The 20,031-nt window shown below is 39.6% G+C and overlaps 2 protein-coding genes across 2 annotated transcripts; both read left to right on the top strand.

Moving 5' to 3' along the window:
• On the top strand, nucleotides 1–6,372 carry LOC135679611 (microtubule-destabilizing protein 60-like). Its single transcript, XM_065193562.1, has 9 exons — nucleotides 1–934; nucleotides 1,051–1,099; nucleotides 1,241–1,318; nucleotides 3,020–3,139; nucleotides 4,454–4,552; nucleotides 5,090–5,149; nucleotides 5,241–5,335; nucleotides 5,781–5,846; nucleotides 6,050–6,372. Exons 1-9 carry the CDS (start codon nucleotides 138–140, stop codon nucleotides 6,069–6,071), a joined length of 1,386 nt encoding a protein of 461 aa, XP_065049634.1. The 5' UTR covers nucleotides 1–137; the 3' UTR covers nucleotides 6,072–6,372.
• A 344-nt stretch (nucleotides 6,373–6,716) lies between these two features.
• Nucleotides 6,717–10,397, top strand: LOC135580923 (biotin carboxyl carrier protein of acetyl-CoA carboxylase 1, chloroplastic-like). The gene is made up of 7 exons (XM_065193563.1): nucleotides 6,717–7,057; nucleotides 7,839–7,886; nucleotides 7,969–8,135; nucleotides 8,665–8,986; nucleotides 9,184–9,255; nucleotides 9,905–9,970; nucleotides 10,057–10,397. The coding sequence occupies exons 1-7, from the start codon at nucleotides 6,896–6,898 to the stop codon at nucleotides 10,078–10,080; spliced, it is 861 nt and encodes a 286-aa protein (XP_065049635.1). The 5' UTR covers nucleotides 6,717–6,895; the 3' UTR covers nucleotides 10,081–10,397.
• Nucleotides 10,398–20,031: the final 9,634 nt, after the last annotated feature.

A 20,031-nucleotide genomic window follows, 5' to 3' on the forward strand; every position in this document is an offset into this window, starting at 1 on the left:
ACCGCTCTCCCTTTAATTTCTGGAACCGATCGCTGTTTTCGTCCGTCAGAAAGCCTAGGTGGAAGAACCAATCTTTCAACCGTTCCTTCACACTCCAATCCTTCCCCGATCGATTCCCGGCCTTGGAGGACCCGGAGATGGCGACGCCCCCGAAGAAGACGCAAGCCTCTCGACCTCACGCCTCGGAGATGCTGAAGATTTACGAAAATTCCGATCCCAACATCCCGATCTCGCCCCCTCTTCCTTCTAAGAAACCGGTTAAATCTCCGTCGATTGGGTCGGCTCAGTCGAATAAGCCAATTCCGAAAACCCCTGGTCGGATCTTCGCGCCGCTGCCCCTGCCAGAGCGGGCCAGGAAGTTTATCGTCGCCAAGAAGAGTTCGAAGAGGGCGGGGAACGGCCTCGATTTTGAGAGGTGCCGGAAAGAAGCCTACGAGGCCCTCCGAGCATCGCAGGAAGAGTTCTTTAGGAGAGATCGTTCCTCCGATGTCGCCGAGGTAGCAGACTCGGAAATCAATGAGGCCGACGGATCCATAGATGGAGGTGACAAGGACGGAACGGATGTGACGGAGAAGGCCTTGGATTCAGTGGTCGAGGATCTGGAGGGCTGTTCAGAAGCGAGAAACATGAGGAGCTTGGTGATGGAGGAGGCGATGAGTGGCATGCCTGAGCCGGGGTCTGGCCGTGTGAAACATTTGGTCAAGGCATTTGAGAACTTCCTATCCATTTCGAAGGATGATGAGGCTGATAAGCACGAAGATAGGAAGCCAATGGTGTTGAATTGGGCATTGCCGGGATTTCAACCATCAACCAAGGCAGCAGCGGAGGCAGTAGCTTCTTCGACGTCCATTTTCTCTTCAGCTGAGTTCTTTCCGTCCAGAGAACTTGAGAAGAATTTGAGGTTATATTCTTCGGTGGAGAGTAATGGTGACAGGTTAGTGATACTTAAACTGTGAGATTGGAGTTTTCTGTTACTCTGTGCTGTTTTGTTGAGTATTCTTGGGCTTCCTTTAAGGATTGAATCTTAATTGGCCAAAGTTCTGAATTTAGGTTCAGCTGGGGGAGAAGGACATCCGGAGGAGGAAGGAATAAACGTAATGTAAGAAAATATTCAGTTCTACATTTTTTCTTTAGCAGTTCTACAATGTCGAATAGAGCTTCCTTTGCTGTTTTTCCTTATAAATTAGATCTCAAGCAAAAGAATATTGACTTTGACATCGAAAATGCTTCTACTTGCCAGAGTTCTGAATCTCTGAGGAGGAGCTGGAATAAGAAGCTTAAAGTGACCAGCCAACATCCATTCAAATTGAGAACTGAGGTACACTGTCACACTAATTTCCTTAGCAAAGCATATCTATAATTACCTACAGAAGCAACCATGGTTACTTTATCAGTTTTCTCACTATAAGAATGAAAACTAATATTTAACAGCTTTGTCACTATGTTTGTCGAAATAAAATGCACATGATTATACAAGCAGTGAGGCAGAAACTTGAGTTTGTAAACACGTAATGGATTGTCACCTGGTTTTGATCAGGCCCTTCGGTGATAATCAGTCTCTTATCTGACTTCAGGCCTGGAATCAGTACTACAATTGCACTAGCAATCAAATTCTATAAATTGTTCACCTGCTAGTTTTAGTTCACTGTGCATTCATCTTTAAATGGATGCAATTTGGACTGAGTATTTGGAAAAGAAGTATTATGATTGACTTATGAAAAAAATATATATCAAATTAGATATATGAAGCTAGTTGCAGGATGAGATTCACATTGATGATCTGATGGTGTTAGAGTTTTGTTGATACTGCAAGCTCTGGAAGTTTAAATGCTTGAAATGGCCATAACATGGCTTTCTTTGATTTTTAAGGTTTGGGCTTTCTGAACGGTAATGTTTCTCAAGAGATATAGAACTGTTTGTACATAGATTCTTATTTGTTTAGCCATCTACAGTAAAATAAATTTCTCTGTAGTAAAACCATGGAGAGTCATGACATTTCAACTATATCCTTCACATTATCCTCCATAAGTAGAATTTATGCTAGAATGATAAACAAGGGGTCATGGCTGATTATTCTCCTATGAGATGCTGCTTAATGCACAAGGCTTATGCCAACATAATGTAATACACAGTCTTATCCCTATAAGCAAAACGACATCTTTTGTTAGTTAAAACCTGGCCACTCGAGTTGCAAAAGAACAACTCTATTACAGCACAGGCCCATCCTCAAGGTTGAATATTGTCTTATTCTACTAAATTTGTCATTATCTTTTTGAACCCTCATAGATGACTAGATAAAATGGTTTTGACAACTTCTATCGTATATGTGGAATGCAACTAATCTTAAATAGAATGCTTTTGTACCATCAAGGACATAGAGTTTTGTTATGCTCAATCTCCTATTCTTAGGCTTGCAAGAAAATTATACAGCTCAGTCACAACACAATATGAGATGCTGCTTAATGCACAAGGCTTATGCCAACATAATGTAATACACAGTCTTATCCCTATAAGCAAAACGACATCTTTTGTTAGTTAAAACCTGGCCACTCGAGTTGCAAAAGAACAACTCTATTACAGCACAGGCCCATCCTCAAGGTTGAATATTGTCTTATTCTACTAAATTTGTCATTATCTTTTTGAACCCTCATAGATGACTAGATAAAATGGTTTTGACAACTTCTATCGTATATGTGGAATGCAACTAATCTTAAATAGAATGCTTTTGTACCATCAAGGACATAGAGTTTTGTTATGCTCAATCTCCTATTCTTAGGCTTGCAAGAAAATTATACAGCTCAGTCACAACACAATATCCAAGGCTGAAATAGTGAAAGTTGAGTCAATGTATCCACTACGGACTTCCCTTCATTTTTGTGTTAGCATGCTATCTCTGATAGAGGTTGACCAATTTCAGCCAAAGCATATAAGCTAGCACAAGTAATCTAGGACCTTCCTTCTTGTTGTTATTATTGTATGTAGGAATCCAAGTCAAGGAAATGTGTTTTACTGTTTACAGCAAAGAGGAAGGATTAAGGAAGAACAGTTTGTCAAGAAAGTGAAAGCAATGCTGTTGGAAGAGGAGAAGCAACAGATACCTATTGCTCAGGGCCTTCCATGGACCACAGATGAACCAGAGGTGACAACCTCTTTTAACTTCAAGTATTTAAAATAGTTGCTAATAGTAACATTCTATTTCATTAAAAAGAACAATATGTTTGACTTTGTGGTGGTCATGCTACAACTATATGTAATAATAAATCATTTTTAATTTTTCTCTATGTTTATTATATTTAGCAAACTGAATCATTTTTATTGTTCACAACGTGTCCTTGTTGTATACTATATTTCAGAAATTTAACACAAAGTTCTAAATGACAATTTCATATGGTGGCTAAAAAATTATCTTGGCAAGATTGTCCAATTACCATAATGCTTCGTTTTTTGAATGTACTGCAATTTCACAAGCTTTTAGATTCTTATATTCACATTGAAGTTGAAGATATCTGTTCCAGTTTCAGTGGGATGTAGTTTTGTTTTTCTAATTTAAATATATTATGGAATTGAGCTTGGCCTTGCACACCAGGTGGGAATTCTAGGGCACACAAAGTGATTGTGATTACTTTTATCAAAAGAAGAATTGAATTGAGATAACTTTGTATACGTAGGAAGTTAAGACTCATAGTAGATTAAATGCTTCATTTGCTTGTGAATTATAGACTGTCTCAGTTTTCATTTAGTTTTTTACAGTTGTGAAGTCTCTCAATTTTCAACAACGAAGATTTGTTTGTAATACCAAGGCTATCACATCTATGATTAACTCTAGGATTTGAATTTTAAGTTAATGGCAAAGTATAACCTCTTTAAGCCAAAATTAAAAATTTTTATTATCTTAATCATAAATACACCATAGTGATTTTCCATCAGAAGAACTACACACCCCCAATGTACTTTTTTCTTTTGTTGAATTTGTTACATTCACCAAGCACATTGATTTGAACTCAATTTTTATTTTGAAATTCCTAAGAGATGCTTGCTACTGTCACTGCCATATCTTCCAACTCGAGGACACCTCCATCTAGATCATTTGGCATATACAACAAGACATTTACATCTAGAAAGAATAGTCACAGACGGCTCAATTAAACTATATGGGATCAAATATATGCATAGTATACTTGAATGATTTGTCAAGTCTAATATATGATAGCTTTCAGCAAGTTTAGTCAGAGTATGTAGAGATTTTGTACTAAAATTTATCATCTTTGGAATCAGACTAGGATTCCCACAAGTTACAATAATTTTGGACTGATATGAAATTGTAACTGAATATTTATTTTCCAAGTCAGACACTTGGATAACTAGTTTCTGTTTACAGATTACAGAATTTTCAATTCTGTGACATCACATTCTTGATTATTGCTCACATATTTATTGCTGAAATGTTGTTTAGCACTTGGTGAAGCCCCCTGTAAAGGATGGCACTGAGCCAATTGACATTGTTTTGCGTAGCGATGTGCGTGCAGCGGAAAGGGCTGAGTTTGATCAACTCGTAAGTTTTCTGAACGACTCTATTACCATCAGTGAAAAATCAGTAGAAATGCTTTACCATACTAAGGGATGGCAGCAGGTCAAACTTTCTCAGGTAGTTGGGTCTTCTGACCTGCTTAAACTGGGTCTGAAAACGCTTTGATAGGTTTTAGAACGTGTCTGGATGGTAGAGTAGGCAGGCACCTGAGTTATGTTCGGGTTTAGGTAACTAGGTAGTCAGGTTTTGGTACCTACCTATTGTCATTTCTAATGTGACCTAGGACTGATAGGATTGTGTATTTTTTATTGTTAAGCCTATCCATCACTTAAATCAGGTTCAAGTACCAGTTTGATCGGGTCTGGGATGGGTTTGATAGGAAAGTAGGTATGAATGCTGGTTGCCAGTATGAATACTTGATGATTATTCAGATTTGAGTGAAATCTGTCGGTACCCAACCCGTTGCCCATCAAGCATACTTCCATAGACATTGAATTAGCGACTATGCCAAGACATTAAGATGCTTTTGTTGCTTACTTACGAAATTTGACTTCTCTTCAGGTTGCCAAGCGGATGAACTTCGCTGAACAACTAAGATTGGAAAGGGAGATGAGGCAAAAGGTATTCCTAAATTACAAGAATTAGCTATGTTGTTTGTCAATTAATGTATGTTATATCAAGATTTATTATACATACTCAACAAATTGTATAGTTAGAGGAAGAAGAAGAAATACGTCAGCTTAGAAGAGAGCTTGTGCCTAAAGCTCAGCCAATGCCATACTTTGATCGACCCTTCATCCCTAAAAAGTAAGTTTTCTGTCCAAAGCAAATCCATTCCATGATTTCTGCTAGCATGTTCTTTAAATTTTTTATAGACATTTATAAATGATTTTGTTGTTTGTTAGCCAAGCTTCATAAAGAGCAAGACAGGTGACTGCTTATATATACAGTTGCCACCAATTAACTGAATCTAGTACATTCGTAGTCTATCGTTTCTCTTGGAAAATGCTATATAGGTGGACTGACTGAATGATCAAAGTTTTTAGGAGTGATTTGGTCTCTCGCAGTCATGATTAGGGACCTACATATATGAGCCCCAGTCATATCAATTCTGTGAGCAGTGACATTACCCCTGACATTTAATGTACCATTCGTTCTATCCATCTAAAATACAATAACTTTTTAAAAATTATTTAGTTATTCATATTAATTACTTATTAATAAAACTGATTTTCTTTTTTGTACGTGAAAGGTCGGAAAGGCCTCGAACAATCCCAAAGGAGCCAAGATTTCATATCCGTCCAAGAAAGTCTTCATGGTATAGTTTTTATTTTCCCTAATAACATTACCACATTGACTATATTCATTTTGAAGTACCATGAAGAAACTTATTAGTTGTCTTCTAAGTGATAATTCTTTTTATTATTATGGTTTAGGCTTCTTGTTTTTTTGAAGGCAAAAAAAAAAAACATGACTTGGCATAACAACAAGACTGATACTTCTGTTGTTGGTCAACTCCAGTGCTCCGATGCTAGGAAGATGATGGACAATTACAAAGTTTATGCTGGTCCATGTTTCAGCAGATCGGAGTGCAGCCAGCGGGGAACTATTATTAATTCTTTCAAGGTTTTATCAGATCTGTATATAGGAATTATACTATTTCATAAAGGATCGAATCATGTTCCTTCCCAAAATTTTTAGTATGGTTTTATCTCTAGAACCAAAGAAAGAGGTGAGCCAATGATAGCTATCTTCTTTCTCTATGTACTGCATCCAATTCGCCAGAATTGCATGAGGTTTCACGATATATATATATATATATATTCTTCCAATAACAAGAGATGTTGTTGGATAGTCAAAATTATCCCTATATATTGAAGAATAAGACAGCTAAACAATAAAGTAATTTTATGAGTGACTCAAATATATTAAGATATTATATTTTGAGTGTGTTTTTTTTTTTTCTAAAGCTTTCAAGTACTGGAAGATATATAAAACTAAAAAATATATTGTGGTGACTCTTACAATGTTTAAATAGGTCTCTCTCAACGGGGGCGTGCTGAGCACGTGAGAGCTCACAAACTTAGTGCGTTCGGGCCCATCATTCCCATCGGTTCCGTCGATCGGACGGCGTAGATCTCATCATCATGTCCAAACACAGCGCTTTCCCAACCCCCGTCCCCCTCGCACTTCGGTCTCTCCGCCATTTCCTTCTTGAAATCTCCGCTGCTCCCCCGGTCCGATCTCTTCGCTCCGTTCTGTCACTCGTCTCTTCCCTCTCCCTCTGCTTTCGATCCTGGCGTTAGGGTTTGCGTTATTGATCAGAATTCCTTTTGTTCCTCGCTGAGATCTTGGAGCCCTGGTCTGATGGCGTCTATCTCTGTTCCCTGCCCCAAGTGCTCTGTGACTGCTCGGTATGGTGCGTGGAGTCGGAATTGGATTAGAAAGCCCACTCCGCCGGACTCGTTTTTGAAGCCAGCGCCCGAGCCCTCTTCTCTTTCTGGATCTGCTTGGGTTCTTTCGTCAAAGGTGAATTCCTCTTTTTAGATCTTCAGGTTTTTATTTTCACTGTTCGATCGAAAGTTTTTGTTCTCAAGGCCTATTGTCGAAAGGGAACTGTACGAGGATTATTAGCCTCATACATCAACCATACATCATCAGTTGGACTTCCAATTTTTGTCATCGTTATGGACATGAGAGGTTTAGCAGTTGCCCTGAGAGCATTCAGTAAATTTTCCATTTACGTAGTTATATAATTATTTATATTAGAACTAACAACAAATTTGGCAATTCGATCAGCAGTTTATCTACCTACAATTAGAAGACATTTCTAATTGGTCTCTTCCAAAAGTTAGTGCGATTCGGGCAACTTCTAAGGATAGAATTAGAGAAAAAAGGAGATTTAGCCTATTTCAGAAAACTACAATAATATTAGTAGTTGACTTTTAGTAAAAACATGTGAAACATTGTCGAGATAACTTGGATACAATGGCAATATTTTTGGTGGAAAATCCATGCTTTCAATGGTTTTGAAGATTAAGGACCAAGATCTGAAAGCAGTTATAGGCTTTGTGATCTTAAGGTTTCATAAGTAATAGTTGAAGAGGGAAAATCTCTGTTGCATCATGTGTTCAATTATTGTTATTACATGCACACCTGTAGAATTTTTGACTTGTTTTGACATTTCTTTCTTTGTTATGAAGATATGTTAATTTGTGTTTTTCTTACTGTTTAGCAAATCCAGTTGCAACTCCTTTGATCATTTTTTTTCTGATAAGCTTTTCTTATAAGAATTACAATTCTCCTACAGGTTCCTAGTCATGGACATTTTCCCATTCTAAAGGCCCATTTTCAGGAGGTATTAATTGACTATAATTCTAGTGGTTATTAAACAAAACTAAAGAATATTTCATTTGCTTTTATGTCTGTAATTATACCAGGTTGCTGTTGTGAGTTCATCAAATTCTTCGTCTTTGGTATCAACAAAGTCAGAGTCTACACCAATTAAAGGTGAAGATTCTAGTATGGTGGAGGAATCTGCTAATGAAGATGCGGTAACAGATACCACCATATCTGCATTTATGGCTGAAGTCTCAAATCTTGTTAAGTAAGATAACCCTTCTTTTTCCTTTTCTCCAAAAATGTTACCCTTTTTTTCTCTCATATGCTCAAATTTATTTGGAAAATAAATGATGAAGCAAACAAGTAGAAGACTGTGAGATGAAGGTTGTCATTGCATGATAAGTACGAAACATCTACAAATTGTTTGATGTTTGAACCTGTAGGTTACTGAGAGTGGTCTATAAGAAAACCATAGGTCATTTCTGTCTTTGTGGATTCACCTTTCCAATAAGCTCCAGGTGGTGGATAAGCAATGTTATCCCACAGAGATATCATGTATAATAAGCTTAATCTCTTACCAGCCTCAAGGTCTGGATCAGAACTCCGTCGTCAAAAGTACTTGGAACTACAACCATGGCCAATCATAGATTGCAACAGGCCCAAGCCTTATTTGCAGATGTCCAACAGTCTCTAGCAACAATAAATATTTAGCAATTTTTCAACATTGTAGGAATTGCGCTTATAAAACTCTAGATCAAGTTGCATATAACAATCTTTACTATATTTCTGAGCAGGCTTGTGGATTCAAAAGATATAACAGAATTGCATCTAAAGACGGAAGCATGCGATCTCCTAATACGAAAAAAGGAGGCTTTGCCTCAGCCGCCAGTTGCCTCCGCTCCTGTAATAATGCAGTATCCACAAACTATGCTTCCACCTCAGCTTTCAGCTCATGTTTTTCCTTCTGCACAATCAAATCCTGTTGCAGCATCTCCAGCACCAGCACTTCCGCCTCCACCAACAACTGGAAGCAAGTCATCACTTCCACCCCTGAAAAGCCCCATGGCAGGCACATTTTATAGATGCCCAGCTCCTGGGGAGCCTCCATTTGTTAAGGTAACTATCTAACAATAGCCCTTGACTTCTAAAGCTATACATTTTGCCTAATTTAAGTAATGCTGATGCATTTTTCTTTAAATCTCGGTTCATTATAATGAACACTTTTGTCCATTGTGCATCTTGTTTAGTGTTCAACATTTACCTTGGTAAATATCCTGCCTAGACTCAAACTGATCTGAGACCATCATATATAGGCTGGGGACAAAGTCCAAAAAGGACAGGTGGTTTGCATCATCGAGGCTATGAAATTGATGAATGAGATTGAGGTATTCTCTGTTCCACTCCTTCAATTTCCAATGTCTGTTTATTGAACTTTATGTTTTTAACAATTAGATAGTCTAACTTTAGCTATCAATGTGGTAAATAGAATTCAGTTGTTCTGGATTTTGGTGAAGATATGATAATTATCATTTATTATTTGTCGACTTTCTCTGGCTACAGGAGTTTACTAGTCTTATACTTATCAGCCACCATGTTACCTCTACTGATTTGGATGATCCAAGGGTGTTTGAAAATATGATAATTATCATTTATTATTTGTCGACTTTCTCTGGCTACAGGACTTTACTAGTCTTATACTTATCAGTCACCATGTTACCTCTACTGATTTGGATGATCCAAGGGTGTTTGTAAATACACGCAGAAAGTTGTCCTATGGAAATAACTGGTCTATGAACAGAACTAGATTCCTTTTCCCCTATCAGTTTTGAAAATTTAGGGAGACTTGTTATTTAGAAAAGCCTGTGAAAATATTGGAACAAATATTTGTTTCAAAAACTAGAAAAGACAAAGAAATACGAACGTATAGTAACCTGAAAATACAAAGGCTCCATAGAAACAGGCTAGGGCCTTTGATGAAATGAGCATATCATGCAGCACTTGGTGTCTCATATCTACAACCTTTTCATCGCGCAGGCTGATCAATCTGGAACAGTAGTCGAGATACTCGCAGAGGATGGAAAGCCAGTTAGCGTTGACACGGTACCTCTTTTCTTAATTCCCTCAAGAATCCCGACCCTCCCTCTTCTTTCACTCTACTGAAAGTTGTGTGCGTTGCTCTTTTGCAGCCTTTACTTGTAATTCAGCCCTGAAAGGTCAGAAGCGTACTTAGTTTTACATTTATCTGTCACACATTTATATTATCAACTTACGCTGTGCAGTTCTGCACATCGCAATTGCTTGTTTGATTTCATTGTCAAATCTACTCAAGAATTAAGGTAAAATGATGGTCCAATGTGCTTGGTAGCTAGGTCGTGGAAGCTTCACGAAATCTGCAAGAAAACAGTTTGTTCCAAATATCTTCTACTAAAGAAACCCTGTTATGTAAGATTCAAAGACGAGATCAATTTGTAATTTCTGTTGCCTTGAGTGTTATATGAGATACGTTACATGCATGAAAATTTATGAAGATGGACATGGTCGAAGAAAGGCATACGAGCTTTGGCGCCTTCCATTTACCACTCAAATAAAATGTATGCTCATTAAATCGTGGACGGGAAATGGAATAGTTGATTGGCAAGAACAGGCACTTAAACATGAAGGATGACATACCTGAGTTGTTCTGAACAAGATGTTCTTCTACTTGTCTTTTGTGAGAGTGATCGTTACTCTGGACTTGCAGCCATTTTATTTTCTTTGAAATAACGAGACCTGGCTTTGTAAGCTTGTAGCCTTATTTAAGGGACAATCAATCCGTGCCAAACATACGCGCATATGGAGGCTGAATTACCAAGGTTGCTATAGGGTATAGACTACGTTAAGGGTAGGGAATCAAATTCCGTCTTTTATCACTTATCAAGATTTAAGCATTCGAGTTTTATTTGAGACGTGATTAATAACAGTGAATGATAATTCGATGAGTACTAAAAAAATTATATGCCCAAATCAGATTTTAAGTAATTAATTGTGTTCAGAAATAAATAAAATGAAATTTGTGGGTGTCCATCGAAATTACTGCAGACCAGCGGTAACGGCCGGTGTTTATTACCGTGTGTTTTGGACGTATTCCGGGCCTTGTGGGGGAGCAGCGGGCGATCGGTGGCCGAGGAAAAGCGACGCACCGCAGAGTGCATATGCCGCAGGTCAATTCTGGTGCTGCGTCAGTGAATCGAATGTTGCAGGGACACGCGAAAAGGGCACGTCACGCCGTGCCTACCGCCTCGCTCTCCGCCCTCCCTCCCACATGGTGGTGCAGCCCCCCTTCTCTCGCCTTCCCATGTGCCTCTCTCTCTCTCTCTCTCCGCGCTGTACGCCCTTCCTCCTCGCTGCAGGAACAACGCGGATGTATCGCTGGCGGGAGGCCACGCTTCCCATCTTCACGTGCACTCTTGCCTTACAGCATCCCTCACCCACGAGCCCACCGCCACCACCACCACCACCCTGCTCCTCCAAGTGGCGTCCTCAGATCCATTGGCATCTTTCCCTCTACAGCAGTGCGTGGCCTTCCTGTACCTTCAACTGTTCTCCCATCTCCCTCGGCAGTGAGAACCCATCCTTCCTCGTTAATTTAATTCATTTGATGATACATTAATCATTAATCTTTAACAAAATGTTTTCACGCCTATCGCTAACACACTTCGCATGGCGGTGTCATCCATTATACATGCATACCACAAACACGTTGTCTATTTTTGTTTTTGGTGAATTTTCAGAAAATTTAAATTAAAAAAATTGTATAGCATCCCAAATTTGAAAAAAGAAAATTCTAGCATAACTTTTTTTTTTTCCTCAAATGATTATTTTGCTCCATCGATCATTACCCTCTACTCAACCCTTGGTTGCATTGTTATCTCGAATGATCCTCGTCTCTCTTGTATGAGCAAAGGTGCACATGATATTACATGATATCTTTGTAGCCAATGATAATAATGATCGAGGGTCTGATGGGATCGTGTAACATTCTTATACTCATTCCTCGTAAATGCTATGTCCTTGTAATCCTTTTTTGTCATTAACCACGAGTGAGAAAGGAGAGGATCAGCTTAACCTCATGACGAGCTGAACATTAACAAGCGGATGAGACAACACACGAGAGGCAAAGGGGTATCGTTGATTGGATGAAGGCATGACTAGGGTTAGGACAAGAATTTTATAAAAAGATAAAGATAAAATCATTTTTTTACACAATTAAAGATGCTTTGGAGAAAATTTTCAAACAAGAGCTATATAGGAAATTCTAAAACTTAGAAACTTGTTTTAAAAATTCGTCATTCTTTTTCTCAACTCAAGAGGGTATACGAGACTCTTGTCTTCTTCTAATTATATATGGAACTTGCATGCAGACACCCAACGCACTGCTAAATAATGTACGCAAGATGCACATGCAGATGTTCCAATGACTTGGTGACACTGACATGTCATCGAGATATCTCCCATGTAACATCTCTCCGGCTCACGGCGAAGGCGGAGGACAGATCTCACATGAGTCCCTGTCACATGGTCCACATGCATGTCATTTGTGCATCAGCGAGACATCAAGTGGAGGCCAACATTAATTCAAGTATACGATGCAATTACTTTCCACTGTGGTGGAAATTATTGCCATGCTTTGAGCCATGAAAACCTTTCGTGTAACGGTTGCCACCGCGTGCGTGATGCAGCCTTTGCAGATGGCGTGATGGTGCCCATCCTGCAATCGGAGCCGTTGGATCGATCGCCCAGTACGTGTGCCGTGATTCGGGGGGAAGCAGCGCTGACACCCACGTGCAGGTATCATGGCGGTTACTGTTAAAGCGATTCGTTTTACATCGACATTCTGTCTTTTACCCATGAATTCACCCACGTACGGAACCGATCACGTCCACGTTTCACGTGGAGTCGGCATCCATCGGAGTACTATTTGTGTGTACAACGAATTGGGTGTGAAAAATAGTTGATGCTTTTTTACGTGACGGGTACTTCGGTGATAGAGGCACGTGAGGAATTCGGTCTCCCACGTGCGCCGTGCCAGGGCTTCCCCTTGGGCTTTATCGATTTTAACTTTTCCGTTCATTCTTAACCCTCCTTTGATTAAACTATTACGAGCTTACCATCACGTTCTCGTTGGCTGTCGCTTACGAATGATCCACGTTGTGGTGTGAATGTAATTGTTGGATAAAACAAGGACATTTCACCTGAATCTTTAGTCTTAAAGTTTGGCTGGGTAGGAGTCGAACGAGTCGCGTTGCTTCCCATCTCCGGCGGCCTCGTTCTCATCTCTTCTTCTCGGCGATGCCAACGAGCTTTGGCTTCGATCGCAAGATCTACAGGCCGGTATTGAGGATAAGCAGGAGGAGAAGAAGCACGAGAGTTCTGAAGAACGCGAGGAGATGCGGCTACAAAGGCGGCAGAAGAAAGCAGAGCCGGGAGGCAGCGTCGAAGGCGGTGGCGGAGCGGCTGGAGGCGCTCAGGAATCTCATCCCGCCTAAAAACGACGGCGTGAAGGAGAGGGAGGCGGCCGCCGACAGGCTCTTCGAGGAGACGGCGGACTACATCCTTCTTCTGAGGACCCAAGTGGAGGTCTTGAAGCGGCTGGTGGATGTCTACAGCCCCTGCATTGACAACAGCAGCGGCAGTGCATGATATGATGATGATGCTATACAAGAGTGAAGGCTACAAGGATGGCTTTTGGTTTGTTCCTGTTGTTTGCTGCTTCTTGTTCATTGTTGTGTTTGGTGTTCATCTTTAGGCTTTTGTTAAACTAGGAAAAGCTAACTGTGATGTTCTCTTGTGATCTCCTTCCTTATCCTAATGTTCAAGTTAAATTAGTGGAGTGGAGCCATTTTTCCTCCGAACAGAAATTGATATACTTGTTCCACCAACACTTGTTGTCTTGTTGACTCGATCTCCAATGCTGCTACCATGCATCATGCATTTGTGTAGCATTGCAAGAAATATTACCTCTCTTTTACTAAGGTTGACTGAAGCATTCAGGCTGTTTGAGTATGAACTGCCATGTTGCTCGTGTCAGTGAATAGCTTATGGAAGAACTTAGACAGCACTTCAGCTCCTCTTGTTTTACTTTTTCGGAACACAAGGAAGTCCTGTACTGCACCTTCTCTAAGAATGTATCATTTGGTTTTGTCATGTTAAGATAAATTTGTTCTTTTATTTTCCAAAGAAATCTATATTTCAGTTGGGAACACACAAGTCAATCCTCCATGCTCCATGAGATCGTGTTGAACACTAATTTTGTGCTAACACCCTTCCCCATCAAATTTTCTTATCCTTCTCCTATGAGTGCAATGTCTTAGTTGTTTCTTGTTTCCAAGGAAATCTAAGATTTCTTTTCCTGAAAGAGAGAGAAGGAAAGCTGTGGACTGGGCCAAGGTTTTTACTTGGTGATTTAAAGTGATTTATGTATCCATAGTGAATAGAAACTACAATGAGGAATATTTCTTCAAGCAATGCATCAATCTTTGGAAGATTTATTGTCACAGCCTTTGGACAAATGGATTCTAAGAAGAAAAAGCCATTGGAGTTTGAATAACTTCTGCACGACTGCTGCACTCTGATCGATTAGAACTGTTATACATTCTTTTCCAAATCATAGCAATTTAAAGTCTCAAAATTTCCACTCAAATTAATTCTTCTCAGTGCAAGTTTCGATCCGAAGGATTCATGGCGTCAACAAAACCATGAAGATTGTCGAAGGAAGACTTCGCTCTCCTGCAGTTAAATCCTCCATCTTCACTCTCATGTCTTCCGGTTTGACTATCACACTCTCGGCATGTATCAAGCTTTGACCTGCACTCCAATGGAGGAAGTGGTCTGCGAAGCATGGCCGGCACACGAGAAGTACCCAATTCCCAGCTACCTCCATGGTTGAGCTCCAGTTCCATCTCTGTTGCAAGAAAATTGAGCTGCATTCATGAGTGACAGCCAGGGCCGGGCTGGAACCTCTCCTGTCTCGTAAATGCTCCTGCACAGAGTTCGAGCAGATGTTTCCTCAGGATGAAAATTTTAGTTCCTCGGCAACCAGGGACTTCGACGTCTGTAACTTTGACTGTCGTCTTCTATTTGCTTCGTCTATCAATTTTCTGATGGACACATGAATTAGAACACAATCTATCGGATGAAATAATGGCCATCAACAAGTCAACATTGGGAAGTGCCACAGCAAACCATTCTTCCTCTGCTGCAACTCGCTCGGCATCCAAGCCGAAGGCTTTACCAGGTTGACTCGAGACTGAGACTGGACCGTGGACCTCCTGAGGTTGACTTGAAAAGTGAAGTGGACCTTCTGGGCTCGTCCAGATCTTCTTGCGGGTTGGACATGGATTTGTCGAACCCAGATGGTCCGATCAGACTGAAACCAAACGATAATTGGAGACTCTTCGGATTCACCATTACAGATTGATGTTGCTCTGTTCTGATCCAAATTATGTGGGACAAGATGCAACATTGTCCCAGAGAAAACATGTGATAGCTCCTTGAGTGCCGCATCTCCATCTGGTCCAGTATTAGCATTAGCTGCATGATGCATTCTCGTCACTGTCCGATATCTTTCCCTGCAACTGTCATCATCTACCATCAGAATCCACTTAGCTTGTCGTATGACTGACAACTGACACTCCTCGGAAAATGATTTGAGTCAACTCATGTGATCTTTAGGCCCCTAAAACTGTATAGATGGAAATATATAAAAGCTCAGAAACCGGAGTTCTTGGAACACTCGCTTCCTCAGTAGCTCTCGATCCATCGTCCCCGCACGTTCTTTTCTTATACTTTCCTGCAGGAAGACGAGCATCTTTGCTGAGGACTGGCATCACGTGGCAGATCTTTCGTGGCCGTGCTCCGGTTGAAGGAGAATCTCAAGAACATTCCGCGAGGGGGATGTGATGGCTGTTGGAAACAGAGCCATGCAGGGACTCTATTTTTACGTGGTAACCATAAATGCTTGCATTGGTTGCAGGAAATTGGAGAATGCTGCAGTCTCTTCAGGTGTGGATTTACTTGCCATGACTTGATCTGGCTATGGAACTTAGGAAATAAGATAGTTTGATGAAAATTTCATGCAGAGCATGAAGCTGCAATATGTTTCCTTTTTGTTGGTTTAGCTGCTCCACTGACAGTGTGGTAGAAACAATTCATCCAAAACTTTCCTTGTTCTATTATGGTTTGCATGGATAGAACAAGCATCAAAACAATTATGAGCAGTGTTTGAGAGTGGCATTTGAATATGTATAATTGTTAATTCAGATAATAAGAATTGAAATTGAGCGAGATAAGATTCACGAGGCTTTGAAACTTCTCAGGTACATGCATGCTATATTACTTGGAGATACTTATATTCCACATACTTCTCTTAATTTATATTCAATTGTTATAAGACAGTTTGGGGTTTTATGCAACATTGTTGTCTGATCATGCTTTATAGATCTGAAGATCAGGCAATTAAGAAACAATATGCATAAAAAAATTGAGTTGAGATGAATCCATGAAGTTACTAGGAATGTCTTAGTTCAAGAATAATTAAGCATTTCCCCAATAAAAAATAAAAATGATGATATGGATATACTCAAAATTAATCTATAGATGATATAGTAAGACAATATGAATTGATCATGATTAATGACATGATGAGAGATTTAAAGAGTTTTCTTCAAGAAATAATTAAATAATATATAAATACTCTTAATTTAATTAGAGATATTGCATTTCATAAATTCAATACTCGGAAAGGATCTTTATAATCATCCTAAATAGTTGGAACATTGTTAGTTTATTGGTATCTTAAATTTTTAGTAAGATTTTCCTATGAATGGCATCGGTAGAAATAAAAAAAAAATCGTTTATTCTAAGAAAAGGTCATTTTCTTGTTTGATTCCTAATAACTAAGTCATAAAATATCTGTTTAAAAGTATCTCAAATTCTATTTACTTACATGCTATAAAATATATATGCTTCCTATTGAGGGAAGATGCCATTGATGTTCTGGTAAGTCCGATGTGGTTCGGACTCGCATGCACAGGATTATCTGAGATGCCTTCGAGTTGAAAATGTTGAGCTCTCGAGATGCCACCTGCATGAAGACCGAGGTCGAGAGAGGTTTCATAATCTAGTCTCTCCGATACATAATTTGGTAACCTGAGATATATGAGTATAGATGCAAATGGTTAAAAAAGATAACACCCAAGGGTAAAATATTTCATGAAAAAATCTATAGGGAGGCAATCTCTAATCGCATGGCCTCTTACCAAAGGGCGAGGGAGGGGGGGCATCCCGTAACCACCTGCATTAGACCCTTGCCCACGTGAGCCTGATAATTACGTGTTGGATGACGATTAACTGACGATGTACTTCCTATCATTTGTCCCCCTCTACTAAGATGTGTTTGGGGCTCTTATGAGAGAGGACCAAAGTGCAACATCTAATTCATCCGACATGTCAAGCTTATACATCTTCAATCCATTATTGACTTGGTGGCATGTTTAGTTCATTTGGCATGTTCATTTGAGATTGCCTCCCCCTAGTGCTACTAATGGCGATCCATTGTTGACCTATTCCTCGCATTGTCAAGGAATGCACATTGGTCGGACGAGGTTAGCTTTCTTAACCTCCCTATCTCTTTTCAACCTCCACGCCTTGGCAAATCCTATGGTTGAGCTTTCCAACCTTTCCTCTCTAACGAAGGTAGGGATTAGGCATCTCTGTTGGGAAACATCAGGGAGTATCACATGCGTAGCAAAAAAATTAAAACAAAAATCGTTTCTTAAGCAAAATGTATCGGATCGTTGAGAGATAACCAGGAGTATAAAACTCAAAATGATAAAACTTCATCGATGAGTGAAATGTTCTCGCTTAAGGGAACTTGTATATCCCCTAAAACACATATCTTGGTCTACCTAGATGAAGAAGCTCTCGTGAACTCCTCTCTAGCAAAAGTCTACTTGGTGGATGGCAACAACGACACACCTCCTCACCGTAGACTCTCTCTCCTCGTGACGACGCTTCACCACATAGCAGGGCAGCAATGACACTTAGCAAGGATGGGGCGACCCTCTTGCTGTCCTCTCACATAAGGGAGGCGTCGATTGAGAGAGATGGGGAGGAGGAGATGGGAGGCCAGCAACTCAAATGAGTCTAGCCTATAACTCATCGAGACCAACTCCTATTTATAGAGAATCCCTCTTGCTAACCTTAATGGATCCCATGTAATAGCTTAATGGGTATTAGATCCCTATTAAATAACCACTCCAAGCTAAGTATTATTGGGTCCCACCTTATGGATCTATTAAAAAAAGAGTTTATTGGATATCTCATATCTAATCTTTTGTTTGTCACATCATCCACATATTGTGTGTGACCCTCTAGGTTCAATATGGAGTTGCCATGAGTTGTACCTATTAGAACTCTTTCTCACTCAACTTATCAATTATGGATATACTAGGCCACTACACCATGGTCCCAGATGGCATAGGAGGATATAATCTATTAGACTTATCTACTCTTAATTACTGTGTATCTATAGTCCCTTATGTATCCAATATCATAAAGATCGTATATTGGGCATGGTGTTGTCAGGCCCATATGAAATCCATCAAAGTCTCACTCTTATCGGATTCTCCCAAATAACTCCTCTCTTAATTTGAATGACCCTAGCTAGGGATTTGCCTAGATAAGAACATACTAGATATTTCTCTTATAATACTTAGATGATCCTCTATTGACACATAATTGCCTTTGTAAGGTTGACTATCATTTTCAATGACAGTTTACACTAGATTTGAAACTTACATACATATAAGTCTGATATCAAAGAATAGAGTACTCAAACAAAGCATTATTTATATCTCGAGTCTAAGGACCAAATACATAACTAAGACTAAATAATTGCTCTTTGACGATGGGGTATTATTAGTCATCTAGCATTTCGCAAGTAGATTATTCAATGAACTCATTCTCCAATGAGCACCTATACTATATCTCTAGTGTCCCCACACAAGTAGCTATGAGACCAATTACCTCCAATATATAATATACTAGTTTGTTCAGTTATCTCAATATCATTTTCGAGTAACATATCACCAGGAATATTTAGGATCTGTGTTTAAAGATAATTGGTCTTAGTTTCATGATCTCAATATGATCCAAATTCTAATTGCATAAATTCAAGGACATCATGATATATATTCATCATGCTATATAGAGTAAGAAAATATTATTATTATTATTATTATTATTAACTAAAACAGATTGTGTAGTGGATCACAAGTATCATCACACACATGATTGGCTTGCAGAGTACATGTAAGTAGCAGTCTCGACCTTCACGCCTCGAGCAGAGGTGATCCCGACCTTCCACGCCTTAAGTGGAGGCAGAGGTCAGGCTTTCCAAACTCATGCACCTCAAGCACATTTTGCTTGTGCCTCTTGTTGTGATGAGTTTCCTTAGTGCGGGTCGAGTTTTTCCGACTTATATGTCTCTAGCATATTTTACCTTGTGCCTCTTATCGTGACAGATTTCTTTTAATGCGGGTTGGATTTTCCTAACTCAAGACATTTTTTCTTATTCCTCCTATTAGGGGTGTCAGAAAAAACCAACAATGGTGAAAGGTACAAGACAAAATATGCTTGAGACACATGAGTCGAGAAAACCCAACCTGCATCGAAATGAACTTGTAATGATGGGAGGCACAATGTAAAACATGCCCGAGATGCATGAGTCAAGAAAACCCAACCTATATTAGAAGAAGTTTGTCACAATGAGAGGCACAAGACAAAATATATCTAAGGCACATGAATCAAAAAAGCCTAAATCCCACCTTTGCTTGAGGCATTGAAGGCCAGAATCGCCTTTGCTCGAGGTGTGAAGGTCAAGACATTCAATCTTTGCCTTCGCTAGAGATGGAAAGGTTGGGAAGTCCAACCCTTGCATCCGCCTAAGGCGTGGAGGTCGAAAAGAGATGGGGAGGTTAAGAAATGTGATCTCGTTTGACCAATATGCATCCCTCAACAATATAAGAGGCAAGTTGTTATTGGATCACCACCAACAACGCTAGGGGAGATAATCTCAAACAAATGTGCTAGACGCACTTGTGCTAGATGAATTAAATGTACCA

Source organism: Musa acuminata, chromosome BXJ1-7 (genome assembly GCF_036884655.1).
Source record: "Musa acuminata AAA Group cultivar baxijiao chromosome BXJ1-7, Cavendish_Baxijiao_AAA, whole genome shotgun sequence".
Taxonomy (NCBI): Eukaryota; Viridiplantae; Streptophyta; class Magnoliopsida; order Zingiberales; family Musaceae; genus Musa; species Musa acuminata.